This window comes from Mesoplodon bidens (assembly GCF_964165515.1).
Source record: "Mesoplodon bidens genome assembly, chromosome: 13".
NCBI lineage: Eukaryota > Metazoa > Chordata > Mammalia > Artiodactyla > Ziphiidae > Mesoplodon > Mesoplodon bidens.
Genome location: NC_138169.1, coordinates 1,532,859 through 1,553,317, shown reverse-complemented (window position 1 = coordinate 1,553,317; position 20,459 = coordinate 1,532,859). Strand labels below are relative to the sequence as shown.

Below are 20,459 nucleotides of genomic sequence, written 5' to 3'. Positions count from 1 at the left end.
ACCCACTTCACGCCGTCCAGCACAGGCAGCCCTCCCCACGCTGAGAAGGCCTGGAAGGAAGGACACCACAGTCTTGGTCACCGGTTCTGTCCGGTGACGTAACAAATTATACAGAGAAGGTCTTGAAGGAAAAGGGCAGGTCACACCTGCTAAGGTCTGTTTGGGCGCTGAGGTCATGGCAGGAGAGAAGTATGGGAACGAGGCCACTTCAGCCGGAGGCCCTGCGGGAGTGGGGAGGCCAGCGGCTGCTCCCTCGGCCTTACTCCAGGGGCTTTTGCTGTCAAGCGCCTGGCATTGCCGGCGGGTACATGAACGAGCACGCATCCCTCCCCAGGGAGACTGCTGTCCTGTGGGGCCCACTCGTGGAGCGGTCAGCATAGGTCGGGTGGGGTCGGACACGCTCCGTTCTGTACCTGCTGACGGGCGACGCTTACGCAGGGTAGAGGCGTCGGCTACCGGTAGGCGAGAGCTGCCGCACGTGCCCGGAAGAGCCAGAATAAACTGCTAAAGTCCGGTGTCATCGGAACCCGGAGCTCGCGTCCAAAGAAACACAAACCGAACAGTTTTGTTACGGAATAATTTCTAACCGATAAGTACCAGAACACGTCAGCGTTTCCCTGTCGTTTGGCAGGGACGCTAACTCGGGGCTTTATTCCGCCGCAGGACCTGATGAGGAGTTTCAACCGGGACAGGCGGGTCTTCTGTGCCCTCCTTTCCACACACAGCCGCGCCACGGGCGTGAGCCTGGTGGAGGCCGACGCGGTGGTGTTCTACGACCATGACCTCAACCCCGTCATGGACGCCAAGGCCCAGGAGTGGTGCGACCGGATTGGGCGGCGCAAGGACGTGCACATATACAGGTGAGGCGGGCGGCTGGGCCGGGGGCCGCCGCGTACTGCAGAAGCTTCTCCCAAGTTCTGTGTACTTTCCTTCGGGCAGGCTCGTATTCCTGCCGTCCTGTCTGTTCTTTCTTTATACTCAGCATCTGCCTGAGTTTGTTTGCAGCAGTGACTGGGTCGTGCTGCTGAGACATAACTGCTGTCCTTCCGACGTGTACTTGTATTTCTCCTGGAGTCCCGGACCCTTAGGAGGGTGCTTCATGTTCTAAGTTGTTTCGAGTATTTTCAGATATAAATTATCATAACTTAACAGTTAGCAATTTGTAAATTCCCTATTGAAAGCATTTAAATCTTATAAGCGGCCAACCACACGCAGTTGAGGAAGGCAGAGAAGGCTCTGCCGTTGTGTCTGAGCTCTGGGAGTGTCGACGGGGACAGCGCGGCAGCACTCGGCCCCCGCTGGCTGCCCGTCTGGTGCCCGCGTGTGCCAGGCACGCGCCGCGCCCCTTCCCCTGCACTCCTGCCACCTCTGGGCGGGGTCGGCACCGAGGGTGCGGTCCCTGGCGGCCAGCCTGGGACGGGGACCCCAGCCCACGCGCGTAACCCTCGCCGTTTTCATCAAGACGTCGTCATCCATGCACTGTGTTTAAATAGCTTTAATTTTTTCCTGATTATAAATGTATTACTCGTTCATTGAAAAGAAAAAGAAAAAAAAAAAAAGGAAAGCACACGGAGAACATTAGTATCCTGCCCAGACGGCAGTTAGTAGCATTTTGGTGTGTGTCTTTCCAGACATTTCCCTGATTTTTTTAGATGGCTCACGCCAGCAGTCAGTCTTATTGCGTAATCCTGTTTTCTTTTAACAGTATATTATGAGTGTATTTCTGTGTTAGTACATATAAATTTGATACATTGTTTATAGAAATGAATAATGTTTCATTGTGTAATCCCTTCCTTATCATTGGCCCTTTAGCAATTACTAGCTAGAAATGGGGAAAATGTTTTATTCTCAGGAGACACAATCTATAAACTCTCAGGAATGACCTTAGCAGTAAAGGTGCTGGATGTGTTAGGAAGTAGAGTGTAAAATCGTGAAAGGGCTAAGCTGAAGAGATGTCACCAGCAGGAGGATGTGCTCTGTTCTTAGACAGGAAGACCTGGTTCATAAAATTGTGAAGTTTCCCCAAAGCCATAGTGAAGTTTAACATCATTTTTTAGTGAAAGCGCTGATCATGGGTGTGGGAATGGTTACTGCAGCGTTCCGGGGGCACAAAGCAGGAGCCAGGGGACGTGCATCCTTGGGCTGCAGCCACTGGACACGGGTTCATTTGGGGGCGCAGTGCAGAGAGGTGCACAGTGATGCAGGGGTGCCCGCCCGCCACCGTCAGCGCTGAAGGAGACAGGGCTTGAGGGTCCGGAGGCCCCCGGGGGCCTTTCCAGGTGGAGGCCGGTGGGGTACATGGATGGCCAGCATGGGTGGCATGTGGGCCTCCGGGGCCCGCCCTCCTGCCGTGTGGGAGGCGGGACAGGCATGGTCACCTCTGGGCACCACACGAAGGAAGGAAGCAGTGCAGAGTGGGGCTGACAAGCCATGCCACGCAGGTGCTGTTCTGCCGGGCGGTCCAGGCACCGTGGCCCTCGTGCTGTCCTCGGCTCCCGGGGACTTAGCTGTCGCGTGTGTATTTGGTTTATAGGCTTGTGAGCGGCAATTCCATTGAAGAGAAATTGTTGAAAAATGGAACCAAAGATTTGATCCGAGAAGTGGCTGCTCAGGGAAACGACTACTCCATGGCGTTCCTCACACAGGTACCTTCGTCCACGTGGAGGCCTGGGGCCGTGGGGCGGGGTTGCCACACAGTGACGGGAACCGGGCGGGTTTAATGGTTGAGGGGGTGGCCGCTGGCGGTTTTCCACGCGCGGAGGCCTCAAGCTCAATGGTACTCATTTTTGTTTCAGCGGACGATCCAGGAGCTGTTTGAGGTTTATCCACCCATGGATGACACTGGCTTCCCAGTGAAAGCCGAGGAGTTTGTCGTCCTTTCTCAGGAACCTTCTGTCACAGAAACCATCGCACCCAAAATTGCCAGACCTTTCATAGAGGTGAGGGTGGCCAGCGCTGCCTGGCAGCATCGGGCCCGGGGCTTTGGGTCTGCCTTCCGCTACTGCGGCACTGCTGCTCGCCCCCCACCAGGCTCCAGCCCCTCGAGCCTGGCCTGTCAGCCCCTCCCTCCCTGCTTGTGGTTGGGGGATTTTAGCTGTAAAAGAGGTGGAGGACGCGCGAGAGAGCGGGTGGGCCTTGCGTGCCTGCCGCCCTCCCTGCCACCGTCACCCTTTCACCCACGCTTCTCGGGCCACCCCTCGCCGTCCTGTGTGACTTTGTGCCCCGACCCCTCGACCCCGCTGTGTCAGCACCTCTGTCACAGCGTTGCTGGGGAGGATGCCCCGCTGTGCAGGGAGCCCCGGCGTGAGTGTGGGATACACGTCCCACTCTGAGGACAGAACCAGAAAGAGCAGCAGCTGGCTCAGCCTTCCTGCGTTGGTTACCCGCTAAGATGATAATGCCTTGGATTCTCACTGAAACCTTGGCTTCTGTGTTGCCAGCCTGGACACTTGAGATCGCAGACCACGTGCTTGGCTCGCGTGCTGCTGCTCTGGGGCAGTGCTGCTGTGCAGACCTGGCACACACTTGGCTGTCAGGCCCCTCGCTTCCCTCCCCGAGGCCCTGCTCCCATCCTGCCTCCTGGGGGCCTTTGACTGCAGGACACCTCTCCTGTTTTTGAAACTTGACTGTCCAGTGATTGAGAAGTAATAAATGCATGATGCATGTGGTAAAAAACCTTCAGGAATTTATAATGAAAAGTAAGTGTCCTGCACCAGGCCCTCACTTCCCTCTCAGAGGCAGCCACTGTCAGCTGTCTCTCACGTTTCCTTCCAGGAGTTGTCTGTGTGTAATGTCACTTGCACAGAAGTACCTTACAGCTGTTTCAGTATCAGGAGGGACAGATAGATGTACCGTTTTCTTTTAACAATTGGTGATACATGCATCAGGTTTTTTCTTTTTTTAAAAAAAGAAAACGTCAAACAGCATGACGTAAACCTCATAACAAATGATAGTAGGGAAACAGTAGGTTACCTGTGCTGGAGGTGACCACTCAACCATTGTTAAAAGTCTTATGGGGTGTCCCCGGTGGCGCAGTGGCCAAGAACTCGCCTGCCAGTGTGGGGGACTCGGGTTCCAGCCCTGGTCCGGGAGGATCCCACAAGCCACGGAGCAGCTGAGCCTGTGCGCCGCAACTACTGAGCCCACGTGCCACTACTGAAGCCTGTGAGCCACAACTGCTGAGCCCGCGTGCCGCAACTACTGAGCCCACGTGCCACTACTGAAGCCTGTGAGCCACAACTGCTGAGCCCGTGTGCCGCAACTACTGAAGCCTGCGCGCCTAGAGCCCGTGCTCCGCAACAAGAGAAGCCACTGCAGTGAGAAGCCCGCACACCACAACGAAGAGTAGCCCCCGCTCGCCGCAACTAGAGAAAGCCCGCGTGCAGCAACGAAGACCAAAAACACAGCCAAAAATAAATAAATAATAAATAAGTTTTTAAACTATATATATCTTACATGGATCCTGGAAGAAGCATGAGACCTGAAGGCATGTGTGTTTGAGGACTGTGAGTGTGTTACACACCCTTGCTGTTGTTTCTCAGTGCGTCTCTGAGGTGTTGGCACAGTGGTGTTTCAGCACACAGAGTCTTTGAAGTGTTCCGGCTGAACGTCTTAACTGTGAGTTGGGCTCTGCTGTAGGCTGGAGGGGTAGAGCGTCGGGAGAAGGAACTCTCGCTTCCACAGAGCTGCTCTTGTAGTGACGGGACAGATGACACGCCGTCACCCTGCGCAGGTGGGGTGCCCCGCAGTGTCCAGGAGGAGTGCTGGGGTGGAGGGGTAGCACCTCCGGGTCCGGAAGTAGGGGTCAGGTATGGCCGGGGGACGTGTGGGTTAGGACCATCACCTGGCTCTGTGCTGACGCTGGACTGGGGCCCAGTTCAGAGGTGCAGGCGTGGGGGACAGTGTGGGCACATCTCTGGTTGAATTGCAGTTTGCTCTTGGCTGGTGAGCTTTGTGTTCATTGGCGGCGTGGATACCTTTTTAAGTGCTCGTTTGCGTCTTTTTCCTATTTTTTTTTTAACTGGATTGTCTTTTTTTCTTAATGGCTTGTGGGCTTTTTTTCTGTATTCTGGATGCGAGGCTTTTGTGGGTTACATGTAAAAGGTCTTCTCCCAACCTGTGGTTTGCCTTTTTTAATGCTGTCTTTCAGCGAGCAGAAATTCTTGGTCCTAATGCCACCAGCAGACTATATTTATCACATGGTTGGTACTTTTGCGTTCTAAGAGAGGTTCTTCTTTATTTTCTTCTACATGTTTCAGTGTTTTGTTCTTCATACTTAGACGTACGGTCTGTCTGGAAATACTTTCTGGGTATCGCGTGAGGAAGGGTTACATTTTAAATTTTGCAGATGTTGCCCAATTGCCCTGGAAAGAGGTACCATTTCTTAACTGACATCCTCTTAGCTGCGTGGTCCCCCCAGCCCCAGCCCCGATGTGAGCATGTGTGTCTGCATTTGCCAGCCCTTGGCTGTCGGGTGTCGGGAGAGGCGCCTGCGGCATCTGCTAGTCTCATGGGCGTTTCTTGAGCTGTGGTGACACTGACCCTTATGTGTCTGTCGCCGTCTGCAGCACGTTTTCTGGGGGCTTGGTTTCTGTCTTCACCACGGACCAGGGCCTGTATCTCGTGCACCACGAAGAATTGTTCTCATGGTCAGGACCGGGGCAGGGTGATGGGTGGCGGGTGTGAGACGCAGCCGGACAGCCCATCCTGCTTGGTTCTCTGAGTCTGGGTGCCGGGCTGTGCGCGTCAGCCTGTGTACCTGTGGCTCTTCTCGAGGGCGTGCCCGTTCTCCCTGTGCCCACGGCGCCGTCGTTGCAGGCGTGCGAGGGGGGCCGAGGAGAGCAGGCGTTGCTGTGGGAGGCCCGGTGTGCAGTGCGGGCGTGTAGCCAGCAGCCGTGTGGGCTGCGCCCCTCAACTGAGGTGCTGAAAGCGCGTCCGAGTCACATCCACTAAGGGCGCACTTCCTGCAGGCCCTCAAGAGCATCGAGTGTCTGGAGGAGGAGGACGCGCACGAGCCAGCAGAGGAGTTGGCGCCCGGGTCTCGGCGCCCGGACGGTCCCCGGTGGGGCGAGGAGCCCTCGCCGCTGGAGGAGCTGGCAGACTTCATGGGGCAGGTTTGGCGTTTCCTACTTCCTTTGCTTCTCTGCACCTAAATGCTTTAAACGTGTGACCCTTCTGGGAGATATTTCTTGCTCATCTTGACCAAGAACAGTCGCTGTTTTGATTCAAGTGTTGGTGGGGGGTTGTAAGAGGAACTAAATCCTTGTGAACTTGCTGTTAACCGTATTCAAAAAATACATCTTGAAACAGCTCACACCAATTGAAAAATATGCTTTGAATTACCTGGAATTATTCCATACTTCCACTGATCAAGAAAAGGAGAGAAATAGTGAGGTAAGAGAATGAACTTCTGACCATCTTAACACGTGAGAATCTCAAATTCTTCAGAGTTAAACTGGGTTGGAACTAAGTGTGACTTGCCTAGAGTTAAAGGAATAAACCCAGACCCACCCGTGTACAAACTGATTGGAAGGGAGAAGCCTCAAGAACCTGCAGGTGCAGTTTTCCTCGGTTCTGAAGCAGCTTGGGGCTCGAAAGAGGGTCCTGTATTGGGAACAAAGAGAAGGGCCCGGTCCGGGAGCAGGGGGCGGTGCAGGGCGGGGGGCGTGGGCGGCGACGGGAACGACCGCTGTCTCCCCAGGGCGCCGTGCTGGCCGCCGTGGGCGAGTGGGAGGCCCGGCATGCGCGGGCACTGCGGGAGCGCGAGGCCCGGGCGCGGCGCGAGCACGAGCAGCAGCAGCTTCTCACCTACACCCGGGAGGACGCCTGCAGCGCGGTACGTGTGCCCGAGGGCTCCCCTCACCTGCCCTGGCTTTCCCCGCCGTCCTGCCAGCCGGCCGCGGTGCAGACACACCGTGGGGCTTCTCAGCAGCCACGCTGTGAGCTTGTTTTCAAGACTTGACCGGCGTGAAGGTAGATGCTTGGTGGCTGCAGCTTGAAGCCAGGGCTGGGTGGACCTGAAACGCTCCCATTCTCCTGTAGGAATTCGTGTGTGAGGGCGCCGACGGGCAGACGGAGGTCATGCCGGTGAGTGCCCGCCTCCCCGTGTCCCTGGGCTCGCCTCCCGCCTCCCGCCCCGTCGGGCGGCTGCTCCCAGGGCCGCCGGCTCAGGGCTCTCCCTTCCGCACGCAGCTCTGGACGCCGCCCACGCCCCCCCAGGACGACAACGACATCTACATCGACTCGGTCATGTGTCTCATGTACGAAACCACTCCCATCCCGGAGTCTAAGCTGCCGCCCGTGTACGTGAGGAAGGAGCGCCGGAGACACAAGACGGACCCCTCAGGTGGGTTCCTGTGGCGGGAGAGGGTTTGGCGCTCCCGGTGGTCTCACTAACCCTCCTCCGCGGCCCTGCGGCTCCCCGTGCCCGCTGACCCGCTGGCTGAAGCAGCCTCTCCACGCAGCCGCAGGCAGGAAGAAGAAGCAGCGTCACGGGGAGGCCGTGGTGCCCCCGCGGTCGCTGTTCGACCGCGCAACGCCCGGCCTGTTGAAGATCCGCCGGGAGGGGAAGGAGCAGAAGAAGAACATGCTGCTGAAGCAGCAGACGCAGTTCGCCAAGCCTCTGCCGACGTTCGCCAAGCCAGCCGCCGAGTCCGGTCCCGACAACCCTGAGTGGCTCATCAGCGAGGACTGGGCGCTGCTGCAGGTGAGTCCTGGGCTCGACCTGGGCCGGCCGCGCCCTCAGGGCCCTTTGGAGGGCGGGGAAGCCGCTGACCCGCAGCGCCTTGACCCGCGGCGCCTGAACTTGGTCTCCAGGCCGTGAAGCAGCTGCTCGAGCTGCCGCTCAACCTCACGGTCGTGTCCCCGGCCCACACGCCCAACTGGGACCTCGTCAGCGACGTCGTCAACTCCTGCAGCCGCATCTACCGCTCCTCCAAGCAGTGCCGGAACCGCTACGAGAACGTGCTCATCCCGAGGGAGGAGGGGAAGGTGAGGCCCCCTTCCTGCGGGGCACGCGGCTCGGCAAGGGGGCGGGAGGGGCGTGGGGCGCAGCCCCGAGCTGGGGCAGGCACAGTCCCAGCCCCCGTTCCCGCCGGCCGGAGTCCCTGCGCCGAGATCTTGCCCGATAGAGAGCGTCCGTGCCGCTGCGTCCTTTGGAAGCTTCTGTGCTGTCTGTGGCCCGGCGCCGTCCTAGCGCCTCATCCTCCCTCCCGGGTTGGGTGTGTAGACGGGCACGGCTCTGTGCTGTTAGCCTCATTGAAGGAGGGCCTGTCGGTGCCTCCCGCTTCGTGCATCGCCGTGCTTTCCCGGGGTCTCGGCCGCCGCAGCGGCTTGACAGGCGCTAGACACTCTGGTCCCAGCCGCGGGCATCACAGACTCTGAGTGCAGAACAGCCGAGTACGTGGTGTCTGTCATCAGGAGGCCACCTGTGGGGCAGCCAGGCCCCTCGAGTCCGCGTGGCTACTGAGGGAGGTCTCCAGGGCGCTGCCTTTTCTCGTCTCCTTTGGGCTGCATTTGTCTCTTCCATTTCTCCGTCTGCTCTGTCCCCGCCTTGCTGCCTCTCACTCCTCGCCTGTCCTCAGGAGGGTGTCTGTGGCCTCCATACAGAAAGCCTCTGCACGCGGCGTCGGCCTGGCGTGTACCTGTGGCCGGTGCCCAGTCGTAGAGTGGGAGCGATGACCGCGTCTCCCGCCTAGGACGGGCCAGGGCATGCGTGGCAGCGGCAGACGTCCCGGGCTTTGATGAAGTTTGCTCCTGGGTTTCTAGTTCATGGAAATCACTTACTTTGTTTCTATAAGCACTCTTTAACGAATCTCGGTTTTCATTTTTCTAAAAACAGTTGTCTCTAAATTGGGGGACAGCCGCCGCTTGGTGCCCCGGGGCCGACCAGGGTGAAGGCGCTCTGGCTGCGTCAGCCCGGCCACTCGGCCTCACTGCTGTCTGCCGAGCTGGAGGTGGGACGGACGGGAAGGCGTAGCCCAGGCTGGGGAGTGTGTTTGCGGTCGGTGGACGACGGCTGCTATGTCGTTGCTGTTCCATCTGTGTTGAGTCTCAGAGAGAAGGGTGGGAAGAAGGGACTCATTGTTTAAGCCGGGGATTTCACGTTGGACCTCCACTCAGGGACCCTGTTCGCAGGGTCAGCGCCTGACCCTGCTGTGCCCCCCCCCATCCTGTTTCAGAGTAAGAACAACCGTCCTCTGCGCACGGGCCAGATGTATGCTCAGGACGAGAACGCCACGCACACCCAGCTGTACACGAGCCACTTTGACCTGATGAAGATGACCGCGGGCAAGAGGAGCCCCCCCATCAAGCCTCTGTACGCGCCACGCACCCCTGCGCCGGCTCCGCGGGGTCGGGGGCTTGGTTTCCACTGTGTGTCCTTGGCCTTCCCTTCCTTCTTCAGTGCATTGTCCTCTCTTCAGTAATTCTGTCCCTTTCTGTGTTACAGGCTTGGCATGAATCCCTTTCAGAAAAACCCCAAGCACGCTTCCGTGTTGGCAGAAAGGTATTTCTATATTTGTGACACGGTTTTCATCATTTGAAATGATTTCATTTTAATGTTTTCTTAAACCCTACAAGTTCAGTGAATTGTTGTGCGAATGGCATGTCCACGCATCATCTGGGGGTGGTGTCGAGGTGAGGTGGACCGGGCACACTCGTGTCCCCGTTCACGGGATGGGGTGTCCTGCCTGCAGTCTGACAGCGTCACAGCGGCTGTGCCACCTCTGAGCTGGCATATGTCTGCTCGGCCCCGCCCTAGAAATGTACCCAGTTGACTGGGGTTGGGGGTGGGGGTGAGTGTTCTTTTTATTTAGTTAGTTAGTTAGTTGTGTATTTGTTTATTTATTTATAGCTCCGTTGGGTCTTTGTTGCTGCGCGTGGGCTTTCTCTAGCTGCGGTGCGTGGGCTTCTCACTGCGGTGGCTTCTCTTGTTGTGGAGCATGGGCTCTAGGCATATGGGCTTCTGTAGTTGCAGCATGCAGGCTCAGCAGTTGTGGCTCACGGGCTCTAGAGCACAGGTTCAGCAGTTGTGGCGCACGGGCTTAGTTGCTCCACGGCATGTGGGATCTTCCCGGACCAGGGCTCGAACCCATGTCCCCTGCGTTGGCAGGTGGATTCTCAACCACTGCGCCACCAGGGAAGACCTGGGGTGAGTGTTCTTGCCTTGAAATTTTGCAAAGGAAGAAAACTGACTGGGTAGATGGGTAGGGAGATGGGTAGGTGTGAGAGAGCAGACAGAGGGAAAGAGAACTGTACGGTCTGAGTTGCTCAGCACGTGGGCCTTTGCTATAAAATCCCTGCAACTTCCTGCATGTTTGCCTTTTTCTAATAAACCATCGGGAAAAAACACATGTTCAGATGGAGCCCAGTTGCTCCTCTGGCTCAAGCCTTCCTCGTCACCAGGTAGGTTTTGCAGATACTGCCTGACACGGGCCCGGGCCTGCTGAGGGCCCCCGGCCGCACCAAGGACCAAGGCCTGTGCTGCCCATCCGCTCCGTGCACCCTGGCCTCCACGGCCTGCTCCACCGCCTGGCGGCTGGCTCTGCCTTGCGGGTCGCTCCGTCTGGGACCGTTTCTCTGGACCCGTCGGCCCCCCTCCAGGCCCTCCCTCACACGTCACCTTCTCCTCGTTGGTACTCGCGCCCCAGCCCCTCTCTGTGTTTCTTGCTGGAGCGGATTGTCTTTGCGTTTTTTTTTTTTGGTTTTTGTTTTTTGCGGTACGCGGGCCTCTCACTGTTGTGGCCTCTCCCGTGGCGGAGCACAGGCTCCGGACGCGCAGGCCCAGCGGCCATGGCTCATGGGCCCAGCCACTCCGCAGCATGTGGGATCTTCCCGGACCGGGGCACGAACCCGTGTTCCCTGCATCGGCAGGCGGACTCTCAACCACTGCGCCACCAGGGAAGCCCTGTCTTTGCGTTTTTACTTGACTCCTTCAGCGTCTTGTGTGAGCTCCGTGGATGTAGGGGTGCTAGAGGCACAGAGCACATGTTCCATATGTGCGTATTGATCAAATTGATGATTAATTTCATTAATTGGTTTTCTTAACAAGAAAAACAGGCTGGGCCGGGGGTCAGCAGTGAACAAGGCGGGCCCAGCCCTGCCCTCCTGTTTCTCTCGCACAAGACACAGACTCTGAGTAATCCTTACGGAGGCGAGGATTCATCCTGAAGGGGAACAGAATCTACAGCCTGGCTGAGCTGGGGAGAACGGGCCGGGTGGGAGAGGAGACACTTGTTCCTCCGAGTGAGGGCCGGCGCGGGTGGGCAGGCACGGAGGGCAGGGTGGGCGAATAGAAGGCTGGCCTGCGGGATGGGAGGGAGGAGGTCTGGGGATGGTGCCACCACGGTGGGGAGCGGGGCAGCGCCCGGGTGGCCCGCAGTTTGGGCGGAAGCAGGGGTGGTGTGAGGCCGATCAGAGTGAGCTGGAGAGAGGCTGCAAGGTGAATGCAGACCTGGAGGGCATCTCAGTGGCTCAGTTTTGTTTTTGTGTGTCTGGCGCCGGTGGGAGAGGTTGGTGGACAGGATGAGGGTGGAGCCGGGCTGGCCTTGACCACACGCAGACCAGGTGTGCTGAGGGGGTGTCTCTAGGTAATGGCCAGGGTCAGGGTCTGTGAGCAGTGGGAGGCCAGGCCGTGTGTCCCAGGAGGGAGCCGGATGTGGAGCAGGAAACGCTGGGGTGGCTGGACCATCGCCACACCCAGCGGTTGAATTTCCCCCCAGTGGTGGAGGCCTGGGGCAGGCGGAGTAGGGAGTGCTCTGAGCCTGTGGCTTTACCACCAGGCGTGATGGAGAGACACGGGGTGAGGGGGACCAGCCTGCTAATATGGGGGCGGCAGGGTGGGTTGCAGGACTTCCTCGGGGGGTCGGGGGACTGAGTGGACTGACGTAAGCGAGGTCAGAGAATGGGAGAGAACGCACTGCGCGAGCTGGGGCACGTGACGTGGGAGGGCTGGTGTCCAGAGGGGCCAGACAGGCGCAGCAGCGGCACCTGCGCCGCCCCGAAATGCAGAGGCGGCGCATGAGGGCACAGCCAGCCTCCCTACGGCAGGACTCAAGGCTGGTAGGTGACCGTGGTGGGGTGGGAGCCCAGGAGCCCCTGGAAGCAAGGGTTCTGTGAGAGGCTGCGGAGGGCTGTGGGGCGCTCACGGCACTGGGCGGGTGGCCGGCTGCTCTCCGCAGAGCAAGGGCTGGCGCTCAGTGCGGGCGGGGGCGGGCCTGGCTTTGGAGGGCGGGGCCGGTTGCTTTGCGGTGAAGAGCACGGCGCCGAGGGGCTTTCTTGCCCCACGTGTTCCGGGACGCGTGGTATCCAGGCGCCACGCCAAGTGACGCTGCCGCAGGGGACCGGGCCCAGGCCTGCCTCTGGCAGGTGGTCCTTGCTGCGAGGGAGTGGGAGCCGCCGGGGTCTGGGGCTGACTGGCAGCCCCTCTTCTCCAGGGCCGAGCTGCTCGGGCCCCGGCCTTGGCGTCCCGGCACCCGGCGTCGTGGGAAATGAGGACTTTGGATTTCTAGCGCGTTTGTCTACTTAGAACTCGCAGTTTATTTCTCGTTTTTCCCTTGTCTTTAGTGGAATCAACTACGACAAACCCCTGCCTCCTATTCAGGTCGCGTCTCTCCGGGCAGAGCGCATCGCCAAGGAGAAAAAGGTGTGTGTGGTACAGCGGGCAGCGGGAGGGCCGCGAGGGGGGCCGGGGGCTGGGGGTCCCCCCCGGGCCAGCTCCTCCACACGGCTCCATTCCCTCCTGCCCCGTAGGCGCTGGCAGACCAGCAGAAGGCGCAGCAGCCGCCTGTGGCACAGCCGCCGCCGCCGCCACCACCGCCACAGCCGCAGCCACCGCCACCGCAGCAGCCGCCCCCGCCACTGCCCCAGCCCCCGTCGGCCGGCAGCCAGCAGCCCGCGGGGCCGCCCGCCGTCCAGCCCCAGGCCCAGGCGCAGCCCCCGGCGCAGCCCACGCCGCCCCCGCCGAAGGCGCCCCCCGCGATCACGACGGTGGGCAGCGCTGCAGTGCTGGTGAGAAGGCCACAGAGCGGTCGGCTCCAGCGGGTCGGCTCCAGCGTGCCCCGGTCCAGGGTCCTGCGGCTTCCAGCCCGCGGACCCTCCTCTCAGAGGAAGTGGGAGGCCGGCCCAGTCTCCCCCAGTCTCCCCCTCGAGGAAGCACGTGCCTCACTCCATCTCTCCCGTGCTGGGTCAGCTCCGCCCTCTGGGCTGGGTTAACTGGGCAGTGATGTGGGAGACGAGGTCACTCTTCTAGGTGGAGGTGAGCGGGAGGTGTGGAATTAGGGTTTTGTGAAGCGTGAAGAGGTCGCCCTCTCTTGTCCCTACAGACTCGAAGAGCAGGTACTGTTAGTGCAGACTTCCCTCTCCCCACCCTGCCCCACTTTCCTCAGAGCTGTGCACACGCGTGTGCATCTTCAGTGCCCGTGAGAGGAAGGTGGTGAAGTGCATAAAAAAGGAAAGGCAGCGTGTCGATCCTACACACCCCACGCTGTCGCCGCCGTGCCCTGCCGCGTTCCCTCTCTGCGTGTGCCTGGTGACACGTTAGAGTCCCACGTGGGGAAGCACTGCTGCCAGGCGCGGGATGGTCTTGTCGTACGGGGTCATTTCCACCCCGTGTTCTTTGTTACATTTGCCGCAGTGGCATTCGATGAGCACTTGGCAGCTCCGTCCTTCGTTGTTCAGAAAACTAAGCACTTGCCTGGTGTGAGGGCTGCTCCCTGCCCAGGAGAACAGTGGTGGGTGGTCAGGAAGAGACCTTCTGCAGGGCTGATCCCTGGGCTGCGGCCAAGTGACATTAGTCAGTCAGAAAAGAATGGAAAACAGCCAGTACAGAGGCCCTGAACTTGGCAGGCGTGGGGCTCAGAAGGGTCAGTGTGGCCAGAGCCTGGTGACCGAGGGACAGACTCAGCACTGTGGGAGGAGGTGGGGGGAGGAGGCTGAAGTCAGCCGTGCGGGCCGAGTGACCGAGTGACCGTGACCAGGAGTTTGGATTCGATCCTGATGAGGGGGAGGGCTTTGGAGTGTTAACGCAGGGCGGAGCTTGACCGGAAATTCAAATGGCTTTCTGTTTTCAGCAGGCAGGAGCCATCAAGACATCTGTCACAGGGACAAGCATGCCCACGGGTAAGAAGTCACACGGGTGAGATGCCGCGACTGGAGGTGAGTTCTTCCCTGCTCTCCTACCTCACGCCCTCTCCCCGCAGGCACGGTGAGCGGAAACGTGATCGTGAACACCATCGCCGGCGTCCCCGCGGCCACCTTCCAGTCCATTAACAAGCGCCTCGCTTCACCCGTGGCACCTGGAGCCTTGACTGTGAGTTGTCCCTGCTCGTGGGTGCTTTTGGTGGCCCGCATGACCCAGGACACTGCAGTAGCTGTTGGCTTCTTTAAAAAATTCCATTCCATTGGTACGGAAAGTCCTGATCTAGTTTGCGTTTCATAAAATACCGAGGACACTGAGGGGTGCAGAGGATGCTTTCCACGTGTGCCTTCTGGGAGAGAGAGTGTTGAAATCCCCCACCGTGGGTCCAGGAGGAGGGAGGGGGTGCGAGGGCACGTCTCCAACTCCACGGACAGGGTGCCCACGTGCCGGAGCGGCAGGTTTGCCCGTGTGTGTGGACGTGGCGCCGTCGCACAGCGGGGCACAAGGCGGGGCAGTGTGTTTATGGGTGTCTAGGCCCATGCATGGGAAGCAAGAAGGGGCCAGGTCTGGGCAGAGGGAGAGACGCAGAGCCACAAGACCTCGGAGCATGTAACCAGAAGGAGACAGGGCGCTCACCTGGACACACCTGCCGTCTGTGGTGTCACCATAGAAAACAAAAATAAACGACAGAAAATAAGGAGTTTACATTTACATCCTGAGTTCAAGTTTAGTCACAGATCTAAAGACAACATGTACCCTGAGTGAGAAGCTGCTTCAAAGTCAGCAGTGCTTTGGCAAATAGAGTGATGTCCCTGTTGGGTTCTGAGAAATGTCTTCCCTATGAAGGTGTTGTTGGTAGTGAACTAGACAGTGTGGTGTTGGGAAAAGGATGGACACATAGATCCATGGAGTAGGATAGAGAGTCCAGAAATAGACCCACATGTACATAGTTGATTAATTTTTACTAAGAGTGCCGGGGGAGGGACTTCCCTGGTGGCGCAGTGGTTAAGAATCCGCCTGCCAGTGCAGGGGACATGGGTTCAAGCCCGGGTCCGGGAAGATCCCACATGCCGCAGAGCAACTAAGCCCGTGCACCACAACTACTGAGCCTGCGCTCTAGAGCCTGCGAGCCACAACTATTGAAGCCCACGTGCTTAGAACCCGTGCTCTGCAACAAGAGAAGCCACCGCAACAAGGAGCCTGTGCACTGCAACAAAGACCTAACGCAGCCAAAAATAAATAAAATTTAAAAAGAAAAAAAAAAAGAGTGCCAAGGGATTTCAATGGAGAAAGGGCAGTCTTTTCAACAAATGGTGCTGGAGGAACTGGGGAGCCGTTCAAAGCCAAATGAACTTTGAACTGTTACTAATACTGTATATGAAAAGTCACTCAAAGTGGATCGTGGGCCCAAATGTAAAACCCAAAACTATAAAATTTCTAGAAAAAAACAGAGAACATCTTTGCTTGGTTTTAGGCAAAGATTTCCTAGGATACCAAAAGCCTACAAATTATGAAAAAAAATAAATGAGGCTTCATCAAATCAAGAACTTCTGTTCTTTGGAAGATATTGTTAATAAAATGAAAAGCAAGGCATGGAAAATATTTGAAGAACATATCTGATAAAAGACTGGTACTTGGATTATACAAAGATTTTTCAATCAATAATAACAAAACAACTTTTAAAAGTGGACAAAATTTTTTTTTAATGGACAAAAAGATTTGAGCAGTTACTTCACCATGGAAGTTACATACAGATATAGATATATATACACACATACACACCATATGGATAGCAAATAAATAGGAAAAGATGTTCAACATTGTTGGTCATTAGGGAAATGTAAATTAAAGTTACAGTGATCTACTGCTACACATCTCTGAGAGTGGCTTTAAAGAAAGAAAAACCTGGCAGTACCAAATGCTGGCGGGGATGCAGAGCAACTGGAATTCTCATTGCTGATGGGAATGCAAAACCTTAGCAGTCAGTCTGGAAAACGGTTTATTTCTTACAAAATTAAACGTACACCTACTCTGCAACCTATCAGTTCCACTCCTAGGTTTTCTCCCAAGAGAAATGAAAACACGTCTGCACAAAAAAACCTGAGCATGAATGTGTTTGGCGGCTGTGTTCATAATTACGACCTAAGGGGACAGCCTAGATGTCCTTGAGCAGGTGAGCGGAAGGGAAGGTGGTGCAACCGTGCCGTCCAGCACTGCCCAGCGGCGCAGGAGACTGCTGGCATGTGCAGCTGCACGGCAGAGCTCAGTGGCATTGTGCTGGCTGATAGGAGTTTTGAAAGCCTTCTTATGTGTGTGATTCCATTTAAACCACATGGAAAAGGCAAGGCTTTAGGGACAGAAAACAATATGCTCTGTATCTATCTGGTGGCTACTCGGCCTTACACATTTATAAAAATTCATAGAACTGTATTCCTGAAACAGGTGAATTTTACTGTACGTGAGTTACACCTCAATAAATCGGGTTTAAAAAATTAGCATACTCTAAGCAGTAAAGTAACTATGAAAACAGTTTTTCTAGGATGTGACTTTGGCTTATTTCATTTATTTTTCTTTCTACTTTGTAATAAACCACTTTAGACTCAGCCACTTCACTGAATACAGAAGCTATTAGTTAGGCTTGTGGCATTGAGATCATTTCCTATGACCAGTGTCACTACTTCTGTGAGGCTGGCAAGCCCAAATCATTGCACTTGGTATTTTATTTTGAAAAGACCTATTTCTGTGGTCATATTTTTAAAAGATAAAGCAATTTATCCGCAATGTATTTTTTGAACAGCTCTTACAGACAAGATACTTTCCATGGTGAGGTGGGGCTAGAAGTAGGACTCACACATGGCTTGCTTTCATGGGGTTCTTACAGTCAGTCCTGTGGCCGCACCTAAAAGAGGTACAGATGACAGGGAGGCTTTCTGGAGAAGGGAGCATTGGGCTTCCACAGAATAGGGGGATGTCATCCACAGAAATGGCTCTTTGGAAGGCAGGGCAAGTCGTACAAGCAAAGTTTCAGTGGTGGGAATGTGAATGGTGTATACTGGGCACAGCAAGCGGTTCTGTTTGGATGGAGCACAAGATGCATCAGCAGAGACGTGGTGGTTCCCACAACCTCTCAGAGGCTCTTGAGCGGCTGTGCGTGCTTGGTCTTGGGCGACAGTGAGCCTAGGCTGTCATGGTGTTTGGATTTCAGGCTGAAGAATGTGGATTTCATTCACCAGGCTATGGGGAGCCCTTGAGAATCTTTGAGCAGAGGTGTGTTTTAGGGAAATTCATGTGATGTTTTATGTGTAGAGTAGATTATTGCAGAAAAGGTTAGAGAGAAAGCTATTTCAGTCGTGCGGGAAAGGACTTCTGTTTCTGGTGATAAGGTGAGTTAAGATATTTATACCACTCTCCTAATGAAAAGAAATGAAATTATTGGATAAAATTTTTAAATATCCTCTTCAGAATTTCAAGGAGCTGACAAAAGAGTAAATAATTATTAGGCCAAAATCTAAGGGAAGAGGCAACCCAGAGAGATACACAGGGTGCCCTTGTGTCCGCCTTGGAGTACACTTCACCTTCTCAGACAGGGGGACCCCCCGTTCAAGCCCAAGGCTCAACTCACCCAGGTGGAGAGTCTAAAAGGAGGCATTGATGCCTTGAGACAGGCCCCCAAGTGGCTAAGCCCTTAAGGCAGGGTGAACCAGAAGTAAAATCCATCATGCTGAGCAGAGGGTGGGGCGGGGGCTCTTCCTGTGGAGCTCTAGCCCCAAGTCAGCTGTCAGTTTGCAGCTCACGTTGATGGCTCCCCAAAAGGGCTCCCAAAGCCCCTCAAATCATGTGCCATAGACCTGGATGAGCAGTGTTCCTGGGTAAGTGGCCAGAATCAAATGCAGATTTTCTGGAGGAATGTGCCTTCATCCTGGACTTCTTAGAATGTCCACAATGCTTTCCAAGTATAATGAGCCACATATAATAGAAGATAACCAAACACACACGGAAAGAGGGCACCATGAGTGAGAACCAACAGAAACAACAGACACGGGGCAGATCCTTAAAGACTTGAGATGGTGGGGTTATCAGGCATAGATTACAAAACGATTATACTTGGCTATTTTAAAGAAGTAAAAGAGAAGCTTGCGAATGTCTGTAAAAACCAGGAAACTATACTTAAAAGAATATAGAGAACTTTAAGAAATGAAAAGTATGGTTACCAGCATTGAAAAATAAATATCTTATAATCGGGCTTAATATCACTTTCCACACAGCTGAAGAGAGAGCTAGTGAACTGGAAGGTAAATCAGAAGACGTTATGCCGAATGCAGCACAGGGAGACACAGCAGGTGGAAGTATGGACGAGAATTTAAAGCCATGGAAGATTGAGTGAGAGGATGTAATCAGAGGTTAATCCGAGTTCCAGACAGAGAGGAAGCTGAGCAGAGATAGTACGTGAAGATGTAAGAGTTTCCCAGAACTGACTGATGACACTGATCCATACACACCAAAGCTCAGCTAATCCCGGTCAGGGATGACGAAAGGGACTCCACGCTCACATAATGCCAGCGACAAGGAGGTCTTCAGAGCAGCCTGAAAAAGTCAGGTTGCCTTCAGAGGTACAGCTGCTTACGTCTCAGCAGTAGTAATGAAGCCAGGAACTAGCTCCTGGAATGGAATGACATCTTCATTGTAGTCAGAGAATATAACTGCCAGCCCTGAAAATACCTTGAAGAACAAACATTTTCAAACAAAACCTAAGAGAATTCCCTATAGATCTCGACTAAATGAACTAATTGTGGTGAAAATGGACTTTACAAACAACAGTAACTTACTGTAGGGTCAACAAAGGCAGACATAACACACGATACAATGACGTGAGCAGGGCTAAGGATGTTGAAACATTCCAGAATCCCTTTATTGTTCAGGAAAAGTGTGAAATGATGGATTAGGCTTTTGTTAAGTTCTTGATATAATTTTTAGACAAGCCACCAAAAGAATAAGAATAGAGTATAACTTCCAAACTTTGGGAGGGGAAAGTGGGATGAGAAGAAAGTAACCTGCAGGAAGGCAAGAGAGGTGATGAAAAGGAATACGGAGCAGGCAAGTTGAATAGAAAGCACAGAATAAGGTATTGGATTTGGATTCGAATGTGTAGGTAATGAAATGTAAGATTAGGGACAAGCAAACTAAATGGGAAAACATAATGACCATCTGCACCAAGGGGGCCAGCAGGGGCCAGCGTCACGTTTCAGGGTGTTTTCAGAGGCGGACTCGGTGGAGCTGGGCCCAGTCCGCTGAGGGGCTGCGGCAGCCGTGGCGCCAAGGGACGAGGACACAGCGAGGCCAAGTTGAGACGCCGCATGGGTCCCGGGCTGCAGCCTCCGCACCTGGCTGGGGATGGCCCTGGGGGGTTAGGGGCCTGTATGTTTCCGGGGGATAAACACGGGCATCTAGATGGTTTCTGGGACCAAAAGGTCTTTGGAGCGAGGACAGCGGGGCGGGGACGGGCAGTGTTTTAGACTGGGGGCGGCAGCGTCGTGATCTTCCCTTCTGCGGGCGACCCATCCACGCTAGCCCTAGGCACAGGCTTTGAGTTCACAAGGGAAACAGTCTCTCAGCACTCTGTCAAAAGGCCAGAATCTGGAATGTGCTTCGTTTTCTAGGATTTAGAGTTTGGTGCCCTTTTCTGTCCACCCGACGACTGTGAAGAGTCTTGAATGTTGCGCAGCAGCCTGACAGTTTTCTTCTCTTCGCCTCTTCCAGACCTCGGGAGGCTCTGCTCCTGCCCAGGTGGTCCACACCCAGCCTCGAGCAGTTGGGTCCCCAGCCACGGCCACGTCCGACATGGTGTCCCTGGCACCGACTCAGGGTGTTCGAGCGGTCACCTCGGTGACGGCCTCGGCTGTGGTCACTACCAGCCTGACCCCGGTGCAGACCCCGACCCGATCTTTGGTGACTCAAGTGTCCCAAGGTAAAGGCAGGGTTGGTTTCCTGTGTGGCCTGCCCCGCTCTTCAGGCCCCTTAGGGCTTAGGCTTGCACACGTGTGCGGGGCCGCAGTCTCACCAGACGACCTCTTCAGCCACAGGGGTCCAGCTTCCGGGGAAAACCATCACGCCCGCGCATTTCCAGCTCCTGCGGCAGCAGCAGCAGCAGGCCTCTCAGGTGCAGGTCCCGCAGATCCAGGGCCAGGCCCAGGCGCCGACGCAGATCAAGGCAGTGGGCAAGTTGACACCGGTGAGCGTCCTCTAGAAAACCGAACGCACACACTGTGTGATGATGCCTTGGTGTGTCATGTGATTCAGAGTGTGTTTTGCACAATCTGCCATC

At 55.7% G+C, this 20,459-nt stretch overlaps 1 protein-coding gene across 10 annotated transcripts in view; it reads left to right on the top strand.

Moving 5' to 3' along the window:
• EP400 (E1A binding protein p400) overlaps positions 1-20,459 on the top strand; it is a 114,156-nt gene that overhangs the window by 78,699 nt on the left and 14,998 nt on the right. For 7 of the 10 annotated variants that reach the window (XM_081252274.1, XM_081252273.1, XM_081252271.1 and 4 more), the window contains 18 exons: positions 664-860; positions 2,534-2,645; positions 2,796-2,939; positions 5,970-6,113; positions 6,310-6,393; positions 6,701-6,835; positions 7,042-7,086; positions 7,192-7,345; positions 7,464-7,705; positions 7,816-7,989; positions 9,180-9,316; positions 9,449-9,505; positions 12,565-12,643; positions 12,751-13,008; positions 14,070-14,118; positions 14,199-14,308; positions 19,895-20,102; positions 20,212-20,366. In XM_081252274.1, the coding sequence (XP_081108400.1) occupies positions 664-860; positions 2,534-2,645; positions 2,796-2,939; positions 5,970-6,113; positions 6,310-6,393; positions 6,701-6,835; positions 7,042-7,086; positions 7,192-7,345; positions 7,464-7,705; positions 7,816-7,989; positions 9,180-9,316; positions 9,449-9,505; positions 12,565-12,643; positions 12,751-13,008; positions 14,070-14,118; positions 14,199-14,308; positions 19,895-20,102; positions 20,212-20,366 (2,484 nt within the window). The remainder of the gene's footprint in view (positions 1-663; positions 861-2,533; positions 2,646-2,795; positions 2,940-5,969; positions 6,114-6,309; positions 6,394-6,700; positions 6,836-7,041; positions 7,087-7,191; positions 7,346-7,463; positions 7,706-7,815; positions 7,990-9,179; positions 9,317-9,448; positions 9,506-12,564; positions 12,644-12,750; positions 13,009-14,069; positions 14,119-14,198; positions 14,309-19,894; positions 20,103-20,211; positions 20,367-20,459) is intronic. The other 3 variants (XM_081252268.1, XM_081252276.1, XM_081252270.1) reach the window with 1 other exon arrangement.